The sequence below is a fragment of the Gallinula chloropus genome (assembly GCF_964237585.1).
Source record: "Gallinula chloropus genome assembly, chromosome: 5".
Lineage (NCBI taxonomy): Eukaryota > Metazoa > Chordata > Aves > Gruiformes > Rallidae > Gallinula > Gallinula chloropus.
This window is the reverse complement of record NC_140090.1, coordinates 30275416-30300052: the sequence shown is the minus strand read 5'-3', so window position 1 is coordinate 30300052 and position 24637 is coordinate 30275416. Positions and strand designations below refer to the sequence as shown.

Here is a 24637-nt window from a genome sequence, read left to right as displayed (position 1 = left end):
CTGCCTTGTTTCCTATCGGCAGTGGATTGGAGAGCTTCCTCCAATTTCAGTCAAAGGAATCACTATAGGTTAGTGATAGGTTGTCACAGAAAGCTAAAGAATGGAAAGAATTCGGAAGAAAGTTTTAGAAGGCTTATTTTTATACACAAGAAGTTCAGTAAAATATGGATACAGATGGCCACTGCTTAAAGATTCCTAATTTAAATTTTAAAGAAAAAATAACAAGGTATTATATACTACTTTTTATAATGAATATGTACTATTGGAGGGGGTCTTATAATAACGACTAGCTTCTTTGACTCGATCTCTAAAAGTAGCAACCAATTATATAAATTGCCTAAGAGAGTTATTGATACTGGGAAGGTAAGTTGTGAGGCTGGTTGGTTGGGTTATTTTGTGTTTTAATTCTCTGTGAGGAATTAGAGGAAAATATGAAATCTTTGTAGAACAAATCCTTCAAAGACCTTGAATTCTAACAGTGGTAGAAACAGGAATCCCTTTTTTGCAAAATCTTGTCCTTGCTCAATGAAAAACAGAAGAAACTCAAGAGTCTTTCAATTTTAACAATACAGTAGTAACAAGAGAAATACAATATGGTTTTGAACATGATTATTTTCCAAGCTTTAGAAGTCTTTAGAAGTCTTTGGGGAAAAACAAATAGCTTTCCATGGCAATGTAGTTAAAAAGCTGGGGAACACATGATGTGTAAAAAAGCTTATTTTAGATGGTTTAATGAAGCAAGCTAACGACAAATTACATGAAGGAAATAAAATGTCATATTGCAGTTGAGGTTCATCTTTCTGCATTTTCAATGCAGGTAGGTAACTGAATTTAGAGGTGGGAGTCATGCTTGCAACCTGTTGTGCACTTCAAATAGGAATAGTTGCCCCTCCCCGATTTTAAATTCTACTTTCTTAACAATCTAAAATACCTGGGAGTATTCTGATGTGAGTATACTCTTCTCCCTAGCTCAGCACCTATCTTTGTGAAACCTATTTGGTGTGAATGCAGTACTCAAAGAAGTGGCTGGAATCTCCTTGAATAAAGGAAGAGATGGAAGTGCCAACAGTCTGCAGTCAAGAAAATGGTACAGTTTTGCATTGCTTTTTCAAAAAGAAAGAAAACTGACATAAAGGTTTTTCCTTGGTCCCAGTGACTCTTCGTCCACTGAGTCATGAGAGATAGCAACATGTCTAGAAGTACTATAACTAAGTAATTGGAAGAGGTCTTGATGTTTAGTGGTGGTATGTAGTTAATTTAGAGAACATCAGAAGAGAATACCTGGCATTTGTTTCTGGCTTATGAAGTCAAGGGTCTTTGCAGTTGTATCAAGAGTTACTAATAACTGCAAGATGTTTTGGGTTTTTTTCTTAAGGAAATTATTCTCTGTAGTTTGAAGGTTTGTTTCTGTATAGAATGTCTTGGTCTATTTCAGCCCATTTTGATGTAGGGATAACGTTCTAGGAGGTTCAAGTCATCTCAAAAAGATGCGACTAGTAATGAGCAAACAACCTTGAAAAGTGTCTCTACTACAGTGAATGTTCTATTAGGCACTAGGAAGTTCATGTAGAAAAGAATCCTTTTAAGTTAACTATGCTTTGGGAGATATTTCCTGGGGGGGGGGGGCTCATAATCAGGGTTTGCTGAGTTTATAATTTTTCTCTGCTTTCCAGAAAGAGTTGGTTCTTTTGATAATGAGGTAAATTTCCAGGTTTTCCCAGTTTGGATACGCAATAATTCTGCCTGCAAGGAGGACTTAGCAGGCCAGTACCTGTATAAACTCAGGCATAAGACAAATATCTGAGAACAACTGAAGTTGAAGATAGATCTCACATCAGAGTTAGAAACATCAAAGTCTGGAGCTGGTACAACTAACTGTCAATGGCTATAAACACTGCTCAGGAGAGAAGTCAAGAGCAGCTTCCATGTTTAGGTTCGCTGTGGTGCTGGGATGATAGCAGCTGGTAATACTGTCTGCAGCAGTGAGTACTCAGCTATTCTGGGTCTGCTGAATGAGCTTTAGTTGTAAGAAATCATTTTGACTTTGGCTGATGTAACCTTAGAAGCTCCAAGTGTCTTGGGTTTATTTCAACAGTTTTCTTGTATTGCAATGTTAGTCAGTGCTACATGCCAAGTTTAATATTGTAAATAAACAAATAAAAAGGCAAGTCTCTAGATACATTTGTATTTTGTGATTACTTGGCACTAAAAAGTAGAAACAGCCTGTGCTTGCCAAAATACACAGGAGTTGTGAACTTACATTCAGTGTGAGTCAGGAATCCAACTCTTATGATCTCTTAAACCCTTATAGTTTAGTAATTCCTAGGATTTAGTATTGTATTAGTACTGTTGTTAAGGAATGGTATAGTATTAGTACCATTATAAGCATTGTGTATCTTGAAGTGTGTCACATATCAGAATTGTAATTTCTGAGGTAAAATTAAATTCCATGTGCTCACAAAAATCCAGTTTGTATAACATCTTATCTTGTCACCTTGTAGTTTCTGCCTCCTTGAGATTTTAGAAAGACACTGGATTTTTTAGTTTTCCACTGTATTAGAATACTGTTCCTAACAGATCAAGTGCTGCTTCTAATAGTAAGAATGGGTCTTCCCTTTTCCTGTGATGTGTCGTGGGTGTCTGGCAATGGTATGCATTTGGCAGGAATTCGTATTTTCAGTAGTGATATTCTCCCCAAAATGTCCATACTTCTCAAGAGTGAAGAAAAACACTGGGTCATCCAAAAGAAAAGCCTATAAAATGAACAAGGTAATTTTTTATGTTTACCTCTCCCCAGCAGGAGGTATGAGCTTTAATCTACATTAATGTGTGTGAGATTCCCTGTTTTTTTCTCAGATCAGTTGAAAGTTGCTAGTACTGACCTAACCCTGCTGGTTAATAACATAATAAAGTTCTTGTGAAACAGTTGACTGTAGGAACAGGCAAAGCAGACAGGAAATGGGTACATTTCTTGGAAGTATAAACTGAGGAAAGGTATTTTTCAAAGGCCTGGGTCACTGGCTTTAGTTGGTCTTCTATTTGAAATGAAATGTCTTGCACTTTTCTGTTTCTTGGGCTCAGGTATATCTCATGTTCTGACTCTAGTGCTACAAGAACTGAGTTTGCTCTGTAAAAGAGATGTCAATGGCGTTGGCATGTTATATGACCTGCTCAGATCTCGCTGGCTGCAAGCACTTTTAAAGGTAATGTAATACTCAGCTGTGAAGGTGGAGTTTTCCCAGAGAACAATCTCTAGGAAATTCCTCTTTTGCCATATCAGGACAATCAATGCTTATTTACAATAAATGCTGATAGTCCCAATGTCAGTCCTAACACCAGCAGTCCCAGACATTAAAGCTCTACTACTTTATATTAGGCAAGGGAGGGGCACTGAACATAGCACTGCCCAGGTGTCTTTTCACCTCTTAAATCTCTGTATGGCTACACATCCCACTTTTTGGCATGGATGCTTGTGGGTTTTTTTGGTTGGTTGGTTGTTTTTTTTTCCCCACACTGTTCTGGTGTGTCACTAAAGATTTTGTTACAGAACATAATTTTGGCTGGTGTTTCCCTCTTGAGCTGAATTGTGTCTTTGAGGCACATTCTGTACAAATTTTGCTATTCCTCTAACAAGGATTTTTAAACTATTTACATTTTAAAGAAGAAAAGCTTGTGGTGGATAAGAATGTCCGTAGGTCATTTTAAATAGAGAGATTTAATTTTAAGTTGAATTTACTGTTATTTGGGCCTGCAACTAGGGGAAGGAAGTAAGGTATAAGTCAGAGAATTGACACTACCAGCCTATTCTTCTGTGTAATCAGCTTTTCCTACTGGAAAATTCATAAACCACAGCATAACTGGCAAGCTGGCTGATACTATGGGAAGACAATGAATTGCAGAATAAATTCCAGATGCTTTGGATGTTAAGGATTGAGATCGGAAGCTCTTTGATTCTATTTGGACTGAGAAATTCCTAGAAATACAGTATGGTCCATTGTATTGTGTGTGTGTATCTATATAATCATGTGAACAGATCATATCATCGTTCCATTGTCTTGTCTACCATGACATGCAACAGATTTACGAATGCCTCCAACACTACCTCGGGAAGAGACCAGCTCCTGTCACGCTGCAGGCATGTGTGTTGACTCGTGAGGTAAGACTGTGTATATGCTGTACATTGCTTTACCTACCCATACCAAATTAGGCCACTTGGCTGAAGATTGCAGTGTTCTGGCATGTGTTTCATGTCTCAGGTCTGAGTACACTATATAAACTTGAAAGATTCTCTCATCACACAATTGTCAAACTACTTGATAATTCTTAATGTGTTGAGAGAGGGGATTGAGAAATGTGTACAGCTGTGATCACTAAACTGCACAAGCCCTACCCAGTGTAATGAACATGTAAATAATCTGTTTTAAGCACTGGCCGTATGTTTTTCCTCCCACCTAACTGTGTGATTCAGTCTTACGGCTGCAATCAAGCAGTCTGATTTGAGGGTTTTGAAAATATTTTGGGATTTTTCTAATCATAATAGCTGATCAATTCTTAATTTTCTGAATTAGAGGGATAACAAATGACTAAGTGGAGAAGCTGACATTAATGATGAAATTGGTTGAGGGACATGAGAAAAAAAAGAAATTAGAGCACATGGCACTGTGCCTGAACTAAAATAAAGCTGGCTGAGTGTTTAGCAGCTGTGGTTACATTGTCCAATCCTTGAGCAAACTGTATGGATATTCTCCAAGTCATAGAACACGGAGGGGCTTAACATTCTTTCCATACCGTATTCCTTTAAGTTCAGTTTGGAGTTTTCTTAAGTTAATTGTTGAGCTGAACCAGCTTCAGTGCTTTCTCTCTTGCATTTGTCAGGTGTTGGAGTTACTGCGTGAAGGTCCTCCGTCTGGAGAGATCAAAGAGCTAAGACGGCTGCTGCGAGCTCCACATTTCAAGGCAAGTCCTGCTTAAGGACAGTTTGCTCCTAGGGCTGTCAGGAATAGGAAAGGAAACAGATGGCCAGTTGTTCAGAAGAACTGGCAAAGAAGCCAGGGGCAACTAGTCATGAAATCAGATAAGGACTGTATACTTGAAGCACCTGTAGTAGGCTGTATTTTACTGAAGGGCTATGCTTGACAGAGATGTTGCTTACAAAGTTAAATTCTGAGCAGTTGATGCAGACACATAAACCCAAATTTTCCTTGTAATTGCAAACCCTGCATATTTTTATCCTGGAGTTCTAAATAGAAATTTTTAATCTTTTGTAAATTTTCCAGAAGCAGAGAGAGGAACTGTTCTTAAAGCTTCATTTCACCATTTGAATTTCCAAATGGAAAGAAGAAAATGTCAATGTGTGAAAGGGAATCTATGTTCTATAGGAACTTACTCACTGATTTCCATTTACTGACTAGTGATTGTTTAAAGCTGTTCTGCTGTATGACCTTTGCTTACTGGTTGGTTCTTTGGCTTGGTTTTGTTTATAACAGGCCTTGCTATCTGCTCATGATACTGTGGCTCAGAAGGATTTTGAACCATCCCTTCCACCGCTGCCAGACAACTTACCTGAAAATGAAGAAGCTATGAGGATTGTCTGCTTAGTGAAAAACAACCAGCCTCTGGTGAGGGAGCTGTCTGTTGTCTGTCAAATATTTTAACTTACAAGTATTACATATTGATTTCTTTCCAGGAATGTCACATAGATAGTGTGCATCATTGTCGGGTTTTCACAGAATCACAGTAATTATTGAGTTTGGAAAGGGACTTAGGAGACCATCTGACCCTGCTCAGTGCCAGTACAACTTGAGCACATTGTTCAGTCCCTTGTCTGCTCAGGGTTTGAACATTTGGCAGATGTTTCTAACTGATACAGTGAAAATGCTAATAGGATTGATAGCTATTCCTTTCTCCAAAATAGGAAGGAAGGGAAGAGAGCCTCTGAAAGGCTCTTTAGGAATCATATGTGGTTGTAAACAGAAAACACTGTTTTACGAAAGGATAGCTGTAATATGGAAAAGATTTCTTAGAATCTGAGGTGATTTTAGTATGATGGAAGCTGAAGACATTGAAGGTCTTAGTACTAGTAATGTTACGTTATTGCTAGATCTGTGTGGTGTATCTTTCAATGCCCTTTTTCTCACTACAGAGATCAGACTTGAGATGTGAAAGGAAACTCACAAGGGTTCTTCAAGTGATTAGCGTGTTTTGTCTTTCTTTTTATTTGCCAGGGTGCCACCATTAAGCGCCATGAGATAACAGGGGACATAACAGTTGCTCGTGTGATCCATGGTGGGCTAGCAGACAGAAGTGGTATGTGTAATTTGAAAGAAAATACAAAAACTTGAAATAAGATATTTGAAGCTTAGCTACTGCAGTCTTCCATTATAGAACAAGATGATGTGTATGTTGGACAGCACTCTAAATAGTGATACGTTGAGGTGACTTTGATTCTGGTTTCACTGATTTTTCATATGAATGTGCTGTGTTTGGGACTGAGTTGAAGTACAAATCCAGTTTTCATTATGTATTCTTAGCACCAATACCTGGAGAAATCTGTCATCAGACTGATCAGGAATGTCCCAAACTGCAGCATAGTATAAATACCAGCAGCTCATTCCCTACTGCAGAAATGGAATCAGTAGTCTGTGAGTCTGTAAGGTGATGGGTGTTAAGGAATATATACTAATACTTCTTGGCACTATTACACTAAATGCTTTGGTAGCATTAGTTGCTAAGCAATCTTCCAAGGAGTTTCCTTGGAAATGTTATTACTTTGTCATCCCAGAATTGAATGTGTTCCATGTTCCTTCAGAACTGTAAAGTAACTAAAATGTAAAGCATCAGAAGTAAGAGTCAACTCTAATGATAATATAGTTCCTTTTAATATTTTCTGGCCTGTGATAGAGAAGAAAACCCAAACTACAGACAATAGCTGATTAAGGTCCTCGTCTGATTAATGGTTTAATTGAACTGAGGAAAATATAAAAGTAAACAATATGGTGAAGACTTTGTAAAGGACAGAGAGGAGTCCTACTGCACCTAGAATTCTTAAGGGTCTGATTCCAAGTTTCATGGTCTATTAATATAATGGGTTTAGCAGGAATAGGTCCAGAAATTAGTTTGGGAAATGGAGCTGTATTAAAATGTCTCTGCCACTTTTAAGGCAAATCATCAATAGAGTGTAAACAAGTTGTATGGGAGAGATGGGAGGAAATAAGTAAACTGAACATGCAAGTTTCTTGTGACCTACAGAAGTCTACAGCCCTATCCAAGGGCAATACAGCCTAAATCCAAAATCTCTTCCTGTATACCTGGTGTACAGAAACTTTTAATGCTGACTTACAAACCTGTGGTATATGCGTCTCCCTGCCTCATCTACCCAAGATAATCCATGCTGTGATAAAACTTCTGCTGCTGCTTTCATCCTTGTTTTCACTGTAGGGTTGCTGTATGCTGGAGACAAATTGGTGGAAGTAAATGGAGTTCCTGTTGAGGGACTTGACCCTGAGCAAGTTATTAATATTCTGGTATTGAATCTTTTTTCTAGTTTGCACCTGAAGATTAGCTGTATGCTGGGTTTTTGGTGGGGTTTTTTTGTTTGTTTGGTGTTTTGGGTTTGTTTTTTTTGGGGGAGGTGGGAGGAGAGGTTTACACACACATGTTCTTTCTCAAGTCTGAAATTTTTGACAGAAAGTTCAGATTGTTCCCTTACTGTAAATGATGTTCACAACTGCTCATGAAACTACAATGTATAAAACTGGGATTATATCTAATCCCTGTTCTGCACAGAAATCAATTGTGGCTATTCTGCCTGCATTTTCTGGGAAAAAATACTCATTTATTCAGACTTAACTGATTCATACTTTTCCCAGAAGTTAATATGCCACAAGAAGATAGTGGAAAAAATGCTGTTCTAATAAGAGTCCATGTTTTAATAAGAGTCCATAAAGCAGAGTGGATGAGATGAGCTTGTAGGTGATGTGCTTTGCCTTGGAAAAAAAGGCAGTGGTAATTACTTATTGTCAAAATTCTCACAAAGAAATCTGTTGAGCTGTCCCTGTTACTCATCATTTTGCCCACAACTTTTCAGTGTTTTTCACAGCAAAGTGTTAGTACCAGTCAGTAAGATATTGATGTATGTAAACAGTTTTCTGTGTTATTTCCCTAGTTGTACTATTTCTAGGTGTAAGAAATAGAAACATTATTGGAATGCTTAATTTATTACTTTACATCACTTGTAAACCAGACCCTGCTTCTAATTAAAATTAGATTTCAATAGAAAAGTTTGGTAAGAATTAATGTTGAAATTATATATACTTATAATGAAACACAGATTTAATTCAATATTTACTAAGACTCTGAAGTTTCATTCTTGAGTTTTCTTATGAAAGAATACAGTATTGTCATTCTGTCTACCTAAATTCTATTTGTAATATAGACATTCTAGTAACCTCAAAGCCATGCTGTGTTAGGTTTGTGCTGCCAATGTGTGGTTATTTGTGTTGAATACCAGTCATATTTAAATCCTTTTTTAATCATTTAGGCCTTGTCTCAGGGGACAATTATGTTCAAATTAATTCCAGTTTCTGATCGGCCTGTCAGCAACCAAACAACAGTAAGAGACATTTTTTTCTTCTGGATTATGACTGCAAACAGTTACCCCAATAATGTCTAAGGATGTGATACCACAAAACCATGTTGCTTTGAAGTTTATTGCAATTCTTGAATTGTTACTTGCCTTTATGGCTAACTCTCAGCTGGTATCAGTACGGTGTTGCTGAAGCAGTACAGATAGTAAGTTGAAATACAGTTGTGTTAAAGGTGATGAAGACATTTTCAGATTCATCTACAGGTTGAAGGTTAATTCTTTTCACAATGGATGAGACAATATTTTTTCTTCTTTAATGAACAGATAGGATTTGGGGCTTCATCTTGTTTTTAAAACTTGACATCATCATGAAATGGCTTAAGTAGCAGTAATATCTGGTCCTATGATTCTAAAGCTTATGTTGTACCTGTTTTACCCAAGGCTTCCACTTACTCTCCTGTATTTCTTTTACCAGCTGTATGTGCGAGCAATGGCAGATTACTGGCCCTTGCAAGATCCTGCCATACCATGTGCTGATGCAGGTCTGCCTTTTAAGAAGGGTGAAATACTTCAGATTGTGGACCAGAATGATGCTCTCTGGTGGCAAGCCAGGAAAGTTTCAGATCTCAGTGCCTGTGCTGGACTTATACCCTCAAATCATCTTCTTAAAAGGTAAAGAAGTCTTAATGTTTGTCATTTCCAGTTTAAAAATTAGACAGTTATTCAGACTTTGCTATTTAAATTTTTTGTAAGTTATATAGCAGTGTGGTTCTGAGTGACATCTGATGAACATCTTTCTGTTCTCTGATTTCTTGCTCTCCTTCTCTTGAGTCCTATGTGAGAACAACCTTTTGAAAGCACCTATATCATCTTAAATTGTGTCTAAAGTCTAGCATTTGCCTAGACTCTGTGCTAGTTGCTAAGGTATCTAGTGGAGTGTAACAGCTGAAGCATGGGTGGAAATTAAGGCTGCAGACAATTTTGGGACCAGTGTGTAAGATTTTGAAAAAAAGGGGGGGGAGGGGAGGAAGGAGGGACCAGTGCTGAAGAGCAGGGTATTAAATGTATGGTATGAGGGCATCGCTGTATCAAGAAACAGTATTTATTTAAAGACATCCTGTGAGACATGAGTGAGCTCTTCAATGTTTGTCAAAACTGCATTGACCAGATTAGTAGAGAGGAAAAGAAAAAAATCCAATAAAAATAAAAATTTTCTCAGGGAAAAACAAGGATCCCTTGCCTGTTATTTTCTGCATAAATAGACCGTTATTTTTACACTACATGCTTCCAGAACTAGGGTAGTTAAACTGTTATAGCACATTTTTCAGTCTGACCTCTAACCACATGTCTGTGTTACCCTCAAGAAAACACAAGGCCATGGAAGCATAGGTGATAAGCTTCCATTTATACTATATCTAAACCTATCTGTGATCTGTATAATGAAAGCTGAGGATAAACTGGAGTTCCATGTAGTAACAGGGGCAGTAGTACTTCTACCCATAGCAGTAGCACGCTCTCCTACTTCCAGGAGTCTCTACCACAGTATGTCTAATCTTCCTGTCTATATGTAAAAACTCAAAATACTCTAAATACTCCTGGTCTGCTGATTTGGAAATTGACTTTAAATAGTTCTGATAGTACATCAGCTTTCATGCAGGACTTTGCAGTGGGCTAAAACATTGGTAATGTTTTGATTCTTGGTGCCTTCTGTCAGCTCAGTACTGATTGATGTATAAGCAATGAATCTGCCTAGAGCATAGAATTCTTGTGGCCTGTTTTGTTTCTTTAACTGTGATACGTTTATTTCTGTGTAGGAAACAGCGAGAATTCTGGTGGTCTCAGCCTTTCCAGCCCCATCTCTGTCTCAAATCATCCATGTGTGAGTGAAAAGTTATTTTAATGGTAGAGTAGGAAAGAAAGGTCTTGTCTCTGTTACAGGGATACTGAAATAGAAGCTCAGGTAATTCAGTTTAATTCAATGACATGGATTCTGAAGCCATACTGTAACCCCAGAAGTGTGTTAACTATCGCTATGGAAAACAAATACTTAATGGTAGTTGTGCCTGGAGTACTGATGGTGGAGGTTATAGTCTCCAGTGTATTTGGGATGTGACTGTGAGGGAAGCTGTGAACTCCTTCTGAAGGCTATCACATCTGGAAGCTCTCTGAGAGAATTGGGTGTGAATGTTTGAGCTGACATTTGTACTAGCCTGGCTTTCCAGGCACACAGGTAACAGTTCTGCATTGGAAGGTGCCATGTGATATGTTTAGAATGTTTCTTTGTTATCAAAACTGTGAAAGAAAGAACTTTTTTCCTTGACGTATAAGATATGCTATGCTGCCCATGAGTTTTTATGGTAACAATCCAGAAACATCCTCTGCCAACTATAAAATATTGTAAATATGCAGTTATTCCCAAAGAACATTCTGCCTGTTTTTTCTTTCCCCACTTTCTTCTATGATTCTTTGTACTAGTATAACATTATTTTTTCTCTTGTGATAACTTCCAGACTTGAGTGTGTTTCATTGCCTAGAATTCTTCTTACACTGATTGCTTTGTTCAGTAAAGCTGGGGCTCTCTTTCACCATAATTTTATTGCATTTTTAACTGCTTCAATGGACATACTGTGGGCAGTAAGCACTGTGGAAGAAGGTAGGAATTTGTATCTGGACAACATTGCATTCCTGTACCTGGAATTAATATAGCATACATCTTTACAGGCTTTCTGAAAAGTTAAAGAAACTAAGCATTTTGGTAAATAATGCAAAATGAAGTGGAAATTTAAGCTATGCATTATTGGGTAGGGAACTGACCGTTTGGCTGGGCAGCTTTGAGGAAGGAAAGACTACTTTTCCCTTCTCTCTTTTCCTCTCCTTCTTTCTCTCCCATCTTCAGCAGCTGAGTCAAGCAGCTCCAAGAGTATTTCTTTAAATGACACATTTGGGCAGACTATGGCTGACAGATGTCCTGACAGTTGGCCTGTAACTGGAAAATAGCTCCTAGTGGGCTATCCGGAAGGGAATGCAAGAACTGAACACACAAACAGTGCAGTATTGTAAGCCCACGAGATTGCATTTCAGGGATGTGAATTGTTGTGGTCTTATCCTTTTCTTCCTTGTAAAAACAGCACTAAAATCAACCAAAGAAAACACTTTCCTTGAGTGAATCACACTGGAAAGAAACACGTTTAAAAGCTACGGGAGAGAAGGGAGTGAGCAGAAAATTATATTCTGTCATGATATTATTTAATAAATAGATATTTAGAGGATAAACAGAGCAACAGCCATAATAAACCTTTTATTAATTCAAAGGGAGAATTCAAGTTAGATGTGTTTCTGCCACAAGCCCTTCAGAGCACTAGTTTAAGAGCCTTTTGCTCACTAAAGACAGAGAATGTCAGTAAATTCGATTTAAGTGTTAAAATCCTTAAAGATGTCTAAAATTGATCTGAGCTTCAAATATTTTCTTTCTGATGTCTAAGTTCAGTCTTGTAAGATCTGTAAGGTTTTTTCCTCCCCAGTGTTTTTTCTGATTCCGATGATTATTTTTTCACTTGTTTTGATCTTCAGAGGATGACATGCAGATTGATGAGAAGTGTGTGGAAACAGGTAACAGAATTCACTTGAAATTATTCTGTTTGCTACAAGGTAGTGGTTAATTAAAACCTGATTTTGTTTCCCAGATAAAAATGTTTGTTCTCTGAGTGAACTTAATGGTAGAAAATTCTGGTTTTCATACCCTGGAAACCTCATCTTCTATTAGTGTATTAAAATGAACTCTTTGTATTTCTGGTGTACAGTAAAGTGTTGTGCCAAAAAAAAAAAGAAAAAAGAGGGAACACCCCAAAATGAAATCCAACCTCTTTGATTCAGGTTTTGGACTGTGGCTGTAATGTTACCATCGTTTTTGCCTACTGTAGAGTTAATGCTACAGATGATGGTAGTCTTAGAGAACCCACACACCTCATTGTCAATAAACCTGTCTCAGGAGAATACATTTTGAGGCACTGAGCAAGAATAGGTTTGTACATGTAAATAGTACATGTGAAGACTCTTAGCTTGACTTGCTCCCTAAAGCAGCACAGATCAATTTTCATCTCCTGAGGTAATTCAGAAAGCCCTCATGGAAGGGTGTGATCCTGTAATACTGGGTGGAGAGAGACCAGACAGTTAATTCAAGCATGGCAAACTATATTCTGCCACCTCAGTATAGACAGAAGCAGAGAAAGTATGTGTGAGACAGACTGACTGGAGATGGAAAATTGATTTCTGATTCTGAAATTCTATAGGAGGAAAATAATTAAAATTTGATTTTATTTTCATTTTTTTGCTATCTGGATTACTAAACAAGATGAAGAAACATTTGAGTCTGGTAAGTTCCTCTAACCTAACTCCAAACAAGCAGGTGATGAAGATGAGAATGATAGTTTAGCTCCAGAAGCCATTCTGGTTTGAAAAGCCATTCTATCAAGGCCTATTGTCTTAAGTCTTCCTCTTGTTCTCTGATTACCTTAGTACCTTTTTGTCCTGTTACCCCACAAGTGTAAGCATTCCTTCTGGTGCATCACTACCAGATCTGTTTATCAAATGCTAATCAGTTATACCTGTGCAAGCTGTGACAGCAAGGGCTGCATTGATGTCAGTGGCTAATTGGATTACCATAGGGTAACAGAGGCCTGAATCCCCAGTGCCAGCAGCAGTTAAAGAGCTGTTCTGGGTTCCTGATCATGTGCATACGAGAAGCAAAAATGCTTTTATAAAATTAATGATTTATGTATCAGACATAAAATCAATCAGTACTGTTTTACCAAGCTGGTTTTGGGGTGATTTTTTTTAACGTAACAGCTACCTCTTTACAGCATATTGAGAGTTCTGCAAAACTCTTATAAAATTAATGATTTTCCCACTAAAATAATGTACTACTGCTAAGCTTTTTGTTTGAGACATTTGGTAATTTTGTGGAGAAAATGTCATTCCACCTTACACTTCCTCGTCTCTAAAATGTTCCTACTTGCCAGCTAGATCTTCTTTTATCACAGGTGGTTTGTTCTCTTCTCCCTCTCAAGCAATGCCCAAAGTTTATGACAGAACCAGCAGGTCTACAGGGCAGTCTTTTGCTTTCAAGTTAGGATGTTTCTGATAACTGCACTTGGGGATTACTTTTGCAAATCCTATTCACTGCTCAGTGCTGAGTCAGTTCCTGCTGTACCCAGTCAGAGGAATAAAGATGCAAATATTTGCTGACCTATCTTTCACTTTAACCTGTAGTTGAACATCTGTATGATATGTTTTGCAAGTATAATACTGACATAGATGCTGTAGCTGAGTCTTTCATTCCTTGGGAATTGAGAATTCATGCTTGAAAAGGTATACTCTAGACTTAAAGCCTGCAGTGCTTGCCTCCTAAATGCACTGGGAAATGCTGGTTGGATTTTTAAAATTTTTAATCTTACTGTACACTGTCATCTCAAAAATAATTGGTTTATGTCTGTCTCTCTGAACATGTAGAGGAGCTTAAGGAAGGTAAGACTAACTTTTTTTCTTCTTGTCTCCTGTAAGCAGTAATCTATTAGAATTTATCTGTGTTTATTGCATTACCAGGAACTACCACTCCTCTTACAGTACCTGATAGCTGAATTGCTTGTTTCCTTTAGGATTCCATACTGCACTCCATATGATAGAACACAGGCTAGATAAAGCAGAAATTCTCACAGAGATTTGAATGATGACTTAAAGACTTGAAGATGGGCATCTGTTAGCTGAACAGTACTCTGAACTTTGCCCTGAATGAGCATTTTTGTGCCAAGTATTTTTTCTACAGTTACTACATATAGGAATACAGGAATAAAATTGTATTTTAAATGTAAAAGTAATGAAGAGTGTATAGATATGAAAGAGGAGTAACTGAGATGTATCTAATTTTGTTTGGATAGTTGCAGGCTTATGAGGTAACTGTCGATTAAAGAATCTAGTGCTAGAAGATGATACATTGCGTGCTTTGCAAATGAAAATAATGTTCTTGCCTTGGAACAATTACTAATTTTAAATGTATACCTGTCTTCTGTATCTTATTCTTGCTATAACAAGGCCTAAATGGAATACATAGCTTGGATAACTGCATGCACGAATAGGGGAAAATTAGGAGTCCTTTTTGGAGAGGAATCTAAACCTTGCTGACACCATTTTTTCCCATTAGTTGTTTTCAAATCACCTTTATAAATTTCTAAACTGCTGCAGCATTGATCTATTGGGAAATTTATATTTTTAAGCCTAAAACACATGTAGAGATTGTAGCAGGCTAACCTGAATGGTTCAGCCTTCACAAGGAACAGCATGAAAATGGGGACAAAAAGAATCGGAGGAAACAGATTTAGCCTGGTATGTTGGAGCATAGATATCACTGATCCAAAGATAATGAAAAAGACATAATAAATTCAGGTTTTCCTTCTGCCTGAAAGATCTGACCAGATGCAAGTTGCATTTTCCCAAGTATGCTGCCAGGTAGAAATTGAGTTATAAATTTTTACATCTGATTTTGAGATACTGACTTGTAGGTTATTGTAAAATTGCAACTAAAGAATTCTGCTAAGCTAGGTTTCACCTGAAAATCTTAAATTATGTGAAGGCTTCTTCACTGTTTCCAAGTATTGTCTGTCATCTAGTTATCAGAAATGAAACACATAGAATTTTGAGTTTCAAATCTAATTTAGAAAATACCAAGGCTTTCTAAGTTCATTTTTTCTCTTGCAGAAATATTGGTCCTTTGAACAGGTCATTGGTCATGTGAAATACTTGAATATTTCATATGATGGAGTATCATCCTTTTCTGTATTAGATTAGGCATAGTACTTTCATATGTTTACTGAATATTGTTTTGCATTTGGGATCAGCAATAATTGTTAGCCATCTTGCTCTTCAGCTTTCACTGTTCTTTTTTTATTTCATGAGTATTTGTTCTTCATATTCTAGAAGAGGAAGAATTTGGTGAATTTGGTCAACGAGTCTTTATTGGTACGCAATGTTTAAAGATAAGTAAGATGTCTGACACTTGATCTAGATTAAGTGCTTGTCTGAAGTTAAATAAAATTATTTGATCTTTATTTCACCTAAAGACTTACTGAATAGAAATCTATTTTCTCTGTTTTCCAAACTTTAAGTAATTGCTTTCCTCCTACCACTACTTGTTGTCTCCATTTAAATATCTCTTCCTGTTAGGTTTCTACTGAGACTTGGCTGCCACTATTTTAACTTGACTGGCTGTTAAGATTCCCTTTACTTCAAGATAAATTTTACCACAGCACAATGTTGTTCTGTTGTCTGTCAATCCTGAGAATAATCATTAGTGCTTTCATTAGAAAAGTAGACCTAAAAGTGAGGTTTTCAGAGTTGGATGGTGAGATGGAACAGTAAACCTATCCCTGTTACTAGACCATAGAGACCTTTAAAATGTTTAGGTTCATTCTGGAGGCTGAAGCAAATGTTCTGGATTTGCTTTAGGAGAATGAACCAGCTATGCTATCAAAAAACAGTTGACCCGTTTCCTCATGATGCTTGATGTGGCCGGAAACTTCTCCTTTGGTTTGTTTGGGGATCTTTAGTAGGTCTAATTCTGGGCTAATTTTCAGTAAGATTCGGGGACTTAGCTGTCCTTTAAAGCTCCAAGGTTCTACCAAGATGACATACCAAGCACAACAAAGACATTCACTAACTTTCACCCTGCAAAAAAGCTCAAAAACCTACTATCTTGTGTGGCTTTGAAAGAGACACTCTAGACTAAAGTACTAGCTGCCTGCATCTCAGGTGTATGTTCTAGTTCTGCTGGCTTTGCCCCTTACAGCTGGTTTCCGGAGAAGTATGCGTCTGTGTCGCAGGAAGTCCCGGATCAACCAGCAGTCATGTTACGCACGGTGCCCCAGCAGCTGTTACAGCACTCTTGCGGCTCCCTATGAGGAGGTGGTTCGGTACCAGCGGCACCCCGCAGACCGGAACAGACTCATTATACTAGTGGGTAAGAGGTTAATTACTTTCTTATGCAAATTTCACAACCTGGAACAGAGTGGAGGAAACAGTCAGTCTTGGTTTTATCCAGTGAGATTTCCTGAGAAAAATCTCAGTTATTGGCAGGGGAACTAAAAAGATTCTGTAATAATGCCTGCTATAGGAAATGCTGTATGAAGCGAGGTGCGAGCTTTCAAGCTATTTTTAATGACAGTGACTGAAAGGAGGATGCTGTTCTGCAGTGTTCCATAATCCTGATAAAGCAAACTGGGTGAAGGCAAATCCATTGTGCTTTCTAAGTCTGGACATATTTGATAATATTTTTTTTTTCTTTTAAAATGGTATTGCTGAGGTGCCTTGTGCATATGACTATGTTGCTGGGAGGTCATTTGTACTCTGAATCAATCAAGATGCTTCAGTCACTTCTGACACATTTTTTTGTGAATTTCTTTACATTTCATTTGTGTGTGCTCAATATGTTAGAAAATGAGGAGTGTGCATATGCAAAGTGCCTCTGTCAGTAATATTAGTTCCTTTTCAAACTTGCCAGGCCCTGCAGGAGTTGGTGTGAATGAGCTAAGGCGAAGACTTATTGCAAGTAACCCACGAGAGTTTCAAAGTGCCGTACCTCGTATGTAATGTTTCTCCTCTCTCCCCTCACTATCCCCTTCAAATGTGATTAAGACCTGTCAGGTACCTCCCTCTTACCTTTGCATATTCATATCCACTCTTCGTTGCATAGCTGTTTTTTCAGCTCTACTGTAGGACAGAGTGATTTGCTTTTATAAGGGTTAATTTAAAATACTATTTTTCTCTTTATTTTGGCAAATCAGCCAAAGCATTTTCAAGTTACAGCTCCTGAAACCTTTGAAGCCTTATGTAGTAGTAGATTGCATGATTTTGTTTCATTCTGATGTTTGCTTTTCCCAGATTTAAAAATGTTTCTGAGGGATATGGTAAGTTCATAGTGTTTAGGTGATCAGATATGAAAATGAAGGCAACAGAAAATGGTGCTTAATAGGCTTTGCAGCTTTCCCTATTAGACTTCTAGTCTCTGATGATACTTGTATAGCTTAATTTGACATAACAATTGAAATAGTTTCTACCTGTGATATTTGGTTCTTGTAATGTGGATAACCAAACATGAAATGTATGAATCTGAAGCTAGTTGAAAACTCAGGAATTGTTTTGTGCTTAAAATGCAAATGTGGGAAGGCTTGTGGGATGCTTCTGGATGAACTTCAATAAATCTTACCTCAGAGGAGTACAAACAGTTGTGCAACCACTTTGAAAGCAGTTGCTGATTGGTTTGAGTCACAGATAGTTGGATTAAACCACTGTCCTTCCATTCCAAGAAATACAGATGTGCTTTGCTAATTTTCAAGGATTTACCACTGGATTACCAGTAAGGTAGACAAGGCTTTTGCTCTGGATTAGCAAATACAAACAATTCATTTTATTACTTGTGAAAATATTGATTTACAGTCCCTCATTAAAGTTGTCTTAAATAAGAATTTACTTACTTACTCGCAGTTTGTTTTGGGTTTTGTGTGTTTGTATGTGTATACATATCTCCTTTCAGACACCACTCGTGTTCAGAAGAGTTATGAAATGAATGGTCGTGAATATCACTACGTATCAAAGGAAACTTTTGAAAACATGGTGTACAGCCACAGGTAACCAGGAGAGACAAATTACATTTTTGTTGGTTAAAATGCAACATGATCCAAGAAAATACAGTTTTGTAGTTAGGTCTCAAGTCTGGACTCCTCCACTCATACTTACAATGCATATTTGTTGTAAATTTTGCTCAAACTACTTGAGCCCATTGCTTCAAAAAATGTGTTTGTGTAGTTGCAAATAAGCACCTCAGCAATTAATCTCAGAATTCTTCTAAAGGAAAGTGGGATGGGATAACCTGAGCTTATTTGATATCCTTGTAAGTTATGAGTTTAACCCTTCTGGAAACTGGACAAATACTTTGATGTATTTAAAAGATGGGTAGATGAGGTGCTTAGGGATACGGTTTAGTAGAGGACGGGTATGGTTGGACTTGATGATCTCAAAAGTCTTTTCCAACCTAGTGATTCTCTGATCTCCAGTACCTAAACTGTAGGGCCAAACTTTCAAAAGCATCTGCTGCTTTTTGTGCAGCAATAATCCCTCTGCCAAGACAGACCAGCCCAGAAGTTACATTCCTTGAGCTGTGCCAAGGGCTTTGAGATCTTCTGATTTATTAAATTATGAGTACCATATAAATGACAAACGTTTTATCATTAGAATCACAACCTCTAAAGATGTAATTTGGTACAAGAAGATGAGTGCTTTGGAGGCCTTGAACTGTAATCATTGTGATAGTGTGCCCAGTGTAGTGGGGAAGAGCAAAGGTGGAGGTTGTTCATCAGTGTTCACTATGTTTTAAGATCATTCAATCTTTTATCACTGGATTATAGTTCCTGAAATGAAATCCTTTGAGACTGAGGTACGCTTTCATTTTCCTTCTTACTGCTGTTGCAGAATGCTGGAATATGGAGAATACAAAGGGTACCTGTATGGTACCAGTACTGATGCAGTGCGAACAGTCCTTGATGAAGGGAAGATCTGTGTAATAGATTTAGAACCGCAGGTGAGTTGCAAAAGGGCAGGGACTCTACAGTTTATCTCCTGGGAGAGAAAATAATTCTCCGTACATTACTGAGCTATTGGAACACCATTAGTCACTTTGTCTTGGTTTTTGCTTTAGCTCATGGTGCTTATTAATAATAGATTATTTTTTCCACTGGGTCTTGGGAGGTGGGAATACTATGGTGACAAGTGTCTACAGATCAGTATAGTTCATCTGTTTCCAAATCAGCAGCTGCGTTATCAGGTGGAATGGTACAGAAATTAATTCATAGTTGCTTAAAGCAAGGATTATGTTTTCATGCAGAGACTGTTACATGGGATTTCTTTCTCCTCCAAGTCATGTGAGTTGAAAGTTCTGTCCTTCTGTTAGCAACCTCTGGACACCCTTTGGTAAAAGTAGCAACTATTAATCAAGCAAAAGCCGGGAATTATAATGCATTTACTGCTCTTCAGAACTAACTTAACAGCTGGGAGTAAGCCGCTGGTGCATGTAACCAAACAAGAACCTGCAGCCTGTGCTTGCTGTGTAGACCACTACTCACCTAGGGGGCCACAGTTTGCAAATGTTGACTATATGAGAAAGGGCAGCTTGCACAGCTTCCACATATGCCCTAGCAGATGTTAGCAAGAGGTGCTTCAAATAGGGCGATAACCAGATGTGTCTATGCTGGGCATTGCAAAAATACTTCAAATACAATCCTTATATTCTTCTGTATTTTTTTCTTAATTACTTTTACTACATCTAACACTTTCAGAACTACTTACCATGCTAATCTTTTCACTTAGACACTATTCACCGTTTTTTTTCCTTCTATCTTTGCACTGAATTTACTGATGAAGATAACAGTAATAAAGGCCCAAGTTTGTAAATATCTAAGAGATTTAAACCTGTGGCCAGCAAAATCCTACTAAACTTGCATATTTAGTACTTAGGAGCTGTTTAGACTCCTGGGTTTCAGCATCTCTTCTAAGAGAATGTAAAGAGAGACACAATAGAGACTTCTCTCTAATTATGCAAGGCCAGTGCATTCAGAGCCTTAGGTCAGGAGTGGTTTGGCTGTTTGAAATAAAAGTTAAGTTACATGACCTGTGGGGTGCTACTCAAAATCCAAACTGGTAGAAGGGGCAGATTAGGCCACATTTTAGTCTTCATTTCACATCTAAAAAATGTCCTTGGTTTATTCTGCTACACTTCTCCGAAAAAAAGAGGGAGAATGGGTGGGGGGTGTGTGAATGTCCTCGTTGAGCAGATGTGTCACTATAAGGTTTTTTGGCTATAAATTTAAAGGACAAGTTTTGGGAAGGGTATGAAATAATAGCACATATCTGCTCTTCAGTAACTGCTGTGAGATAGGGAAATTACTGCTGAGTTGCATACTTGTATTTGAAATCTGGTGGCTTGGCCAACTTCATATGCTGGGCTTTTTAATGTGTATGTGTTCCAGTTCCTTCTACTGCTTTGCAGTAGTTTAAAAATGCTTATTAGCATCAGGGAATGTTACACCACACAAAGACTTGTGAAGGCAGGATAATTTCTTCCAGGATGGAGCGATAAATGTGTACTTTTTCCAAAGGTAGCTCCCCAGCAGTTAAAGTAGATTTCAGATTAGTCTAATGTTGAATGCAGTTAATAACAATGTCCAGTCAGTCACTGGAGTTGAAAGCATATCCTAATAAGGTTAACAAGCAGAATTAAGTGACTGGTATGCTACAGTTGCTTAACAGTGTCTGGTTCAGGGATTATTAGTGAGGTCATTCTAAAGTAGGTATTTCTGAAAAAGGTTACTGCTAGGTTTAGAGGTAACAGCAAGTTGTAAATAATTAGCTTTTTATGGGAGTAAAACTGGGATGAAAACACTTGAAATAGTCAATCTCAAAATCTTTTTACTCTTAATTTGCAGGGCATACAAGTAGCCCGGACTCATGAATTAAAGCCCTACATTATATTTGTCAAGCCACCCAGCATAAGCTGCATGAGGCAGACTCGGAAAAATGCCAGGATCATTACAGATTATTATGTGAACATGAAATTCAAGGTGAGATTTGGGAATAGAAGAGAATAATTTTATTATTGTGAGATTCTGATACATTAGAACATAATGCATTCTACTACGTCACTCTTTAAAAAAAAAGGTTATTGTATCTTCAGGATCAAATGTAAAATATTCTTCTCTTTTTTTTTTTTTCCCCTGTTTGACCTGTTGGGTTTTCCTCCACCCCAAAAGGATTGAGGCATTTTGCTTCAAAATGTCTTTAAAGGAGAGGCTATTTTGTGAGGTTGGGCTTTTTTTTTTAATATCTGCCTTGTGACAAGATTTGAGTCACTACATACATTTACAGTTTGAACTGAAATATCTGGAATGTGCTTCACTCAGTAATTTAATCAAGTATTTTTTCATGTAGTTATAAGAATGTATTGTTATTTTACAAACACTTAATGACAGTATCAATATCAATTCTATACCAAGTTCTCTATATAAAACACAAATCCTGCTTGTAGTAAATGCATATCTTGTATTTACAATGTGTCTAATGCATTGTCAAATTACTTCCTGGCAAATCATAATCAAGTTTAGAATCTTAAAATTCTGGTCACATCAGTTCATAACTGTGTATGGAAATGAATCATGATTTCCATGGGAGAAAGAAACCTGAACACTGGGGAAATAAACTAAAATGTGGAAAGAGAACCCAAGTGTTTGTGGATTTGCCTTCTAGTCCCTAATATCCTCTGCCAGCACTCATCAGCAAAATAACCTCTGCAGGGCAAGCAGAGCATACTGAGACTCAAGGTATTTCCTTGGGAAGGATATGGCAGTCAGCTCTGTTTCAGAGGCTTGGCACTTGACTGTAGCAGGCATACTTTAATACAGCAAACTGTAAATGAAGTATAGTACTCTAGCACTATCAATTTGCCTCTTGTTTACGTGGCCCAAGGTGTTCTGCAGAGGCCATGCAGGTATGTTTCTCTACACAACACTGAAGTTTAATAGACTGACTTTTTGTCTCCCAGGAAGAAGATTTACAGGAGATGGAAGATTCAGCGAAGAAAATGGAAGCTCAGTTTGGTCAGTTCTTTGATCAAGTGATTGTGAATGACAATTTACAAGAAGCATCTGCACAGCTCCTGTCTGCAGTCCATCGTGCACAGGACGAGCCCCAGTGGGTTCCTGCAATATGGATATGCTCAGACACTCAGTCCTAATTCTGAGCAGCAGGCAGCTTCAGAAAGATTACAGCTTATGTTTTACTTCAAAGAATAATCCTAATGTCAGGATTGCAAGAATTTATCTTTGTATGTGAGGGATTTGGAAGAGGATTAGGAAAGAAGCTGCTGCAGGAGATATACTATGTTCTGTGTAGCTCTTCAGCTTTTTATGTTACAGTTGCAGCCACTTTTGTACAAAAAAAAAAAGCGGAAATACTGTGAGCACTCAAATTACAAGAATAAAGAAAAATCTATTTTGTTGCATGTTTCTAAATAATTTAATTGTACATAGTTGCAGAAAAGTCCTTTCCTTTTTTTTACAATGGTCAGGCTGGTACTGTGATACCTCTACTGTCTGGATGCCTTAATGACAAACTATATTCAGTCAATGTTCAGTCCAGAGCATGCTATCTTTGTGCAAATAGTATTATTTATGAAGGTACTGGCATGCTGTTTGTCCTTTTTACTTTTTAAGATAGGTGCAGAGTGGTGGTGCAACAATAAAAATGTCTCTAGAAACCAGTTATCTTTATAATACATGTAGCATATTTTTTCTTTTGTTCCATCAGCTCAAGTGAGTAAAAGCTGGCAGAACAGCTGCCAGAACAACTTACCAAAGAGGAGAAATAAAGTCAGACGTCCCTTTTCCTAGTGGTTTGCTCTAGGGTAGCATGCTCTCTTCATCACATGGTACAGTGTTTGTTGCAAACATGTCATCTCAGATGGCAGCTGTCTTGACCCTGAAGAACACAAATAATTTTTCTGTTGGAGGAAAATCAACAAAAGCAATTTAAACATTCTAGAAAAAGGTCATTCAAAGCCAAATACTGCAGCTGCCCCTACGCCTGCTTGTTTGGGAGCCAGGCTTAGTATTCCTTGTTCAGAGGTAAAGCTGGAGAAAAGAGAGTCCAGACATGTCACTAGTGTGGGCTAAGGACACATGGTAGATGAGACTGGCACCAGTTTCCCCCCTTATGCTGCTTAGTCCAGCATCTGTCCACCCTTCCTTGCCTATTTTTCATGTGTTTGGTTACAGGCAGACACACTTTCACTATTAGAAAAGAAAGATGCTCTCATTAGAGCTGCATTTGCTTCATGTCAATTTCTGCTGTAACAATTTTTTCCCGTTTCCCTTTACTGTGTATAGTTTCAATTTGCAATTTGTATCCGTGGCTACCAGCTAAAGGAGGCTAGAAGCTTTGAAGCTTTGTTTCCGCACTACCCCGCATTGCCTTGCCGGCATGGGCTTGCTCTGCTGAAAGAGCCGCCGGAGAGGACTTGAATCCGGTGACAGACAGGCCGTGCCTCCCCGCCGCTGGGAGGGCCGCAGCCTCGGCCTGCCGCGCCCCCGCAGCCCCGGTGCGGGGCGGAAGCGAGCAGCGGCTCCTCCCCGCGGCACCCGGCAGACCGGCGTGGTGGCGGGGGCGGCATGGCGGCGCGGCGGGAGGGCCTCGGCGGGGTGAGGGCTCGGAGAGGCCGTGGCGGGTGGGGTGTCCTCTGTCCGCTGGAAGGAGCCGGGCGGGGACTGGGAGGCAGGGTGGCAAAGTGCTGGTAGCTGCAGCAGCGCCGGTCCTGCGGGGGATGCAAGCCCCGTGTGCCTGGCTGTGAGCACCGGCGGTGGGAGCTTGGACCACCCTGAGAGCTGTTGCTGAAGAGTTGTACCGGGGCTGTTGGCGGAAGCAGTTGCTGTCAGGGAGATGGAGCTGAAGCACGACGCGGGAGCGGAGCGCCCTGGAAGCGTGGCTCCTACATCCCTGCTCCGCGGGGGAGGCGGCGGTTGCCGCCCTGTTGCTACCCGCGGGAGGTGGGATGTAGCCGGCCGCTGGGTCGCACGTTTCTGCTCGTCTTTTGCTGGGGGCGCAAGCAAGTATTTTATCATTGTTTTCATATTTTCATCCAAAAAAAAAAAAGGCGGGGAGGGGAAACATGCTAAGCTTTAACGGGCCCCCTTTGGTACCACCTCTGAGGGGTGCTGGCAGCTTAGCTCACCCACTTGTTGCTGTTTCATGCTCTGTGCTTAGGAGTGAAGGCATTTCCTGCTCTGCATCCCTGAATGGACTGCCAGGGAGTTGTGTAGTTTGTTTTTTCTTCCCCGAGTTCCCTGGTGTGTCCCACCGTCCTGTGGCCTGGCTTATGTTTGCAAACACAGGCTTTCACTAGGGACCTACATGTGAGAGTCTCTTGGCTTCAGGGACACTACGGCTATGTTAGCACTCAGTAGT

The 24637-nt window shown here is 38.8% G+C and overlaps 1 protein-coding gene across 1 annotated transcript; it reads left to right on the top strand.

The window, feature by feature from the left end:
• Positions 1 to 1053: 1053 nt before the first annotated feature.
• MPP4 (MAGUK p55 scaffold protein 4) lies at positions 1054 to 22412 on the top strand (the record flags this gene model as incomplete). Its single annotated transcript, XM_084264561.1, has 21 exons — positions 1054 to 1087; positions 3082 to 3203; positions 4079 to 4156; positions 4876 to 4956; positions 5487 to 5618; positions 6225 to 6306; positions 7438 to 7523; positions 8540 to 8611; positions 9060 to 9256; positions 10399 to 10463; positions 11220 to 11237; positions 12155 to 12193; positions 12936 to 12956; positions 14093 to 14107; positions 15554 to 15595; positions 16422 to 16592; positions 17133 to 17213; positions 18165 to 18258; positions 19100 to 19208; positions 21109 to 21243; positions 22221 to 22412. The coding sequence occupies 21 exons, from the start codon at positions 1054 to 1056 to the stop codon at positions 22410 to 22412; spliced, it is 1866 nt and encodes a 621-aa protein (XP_084120687.1).
• Positions 22413 to 24637: the final 2225 nt, after the last annotated feature.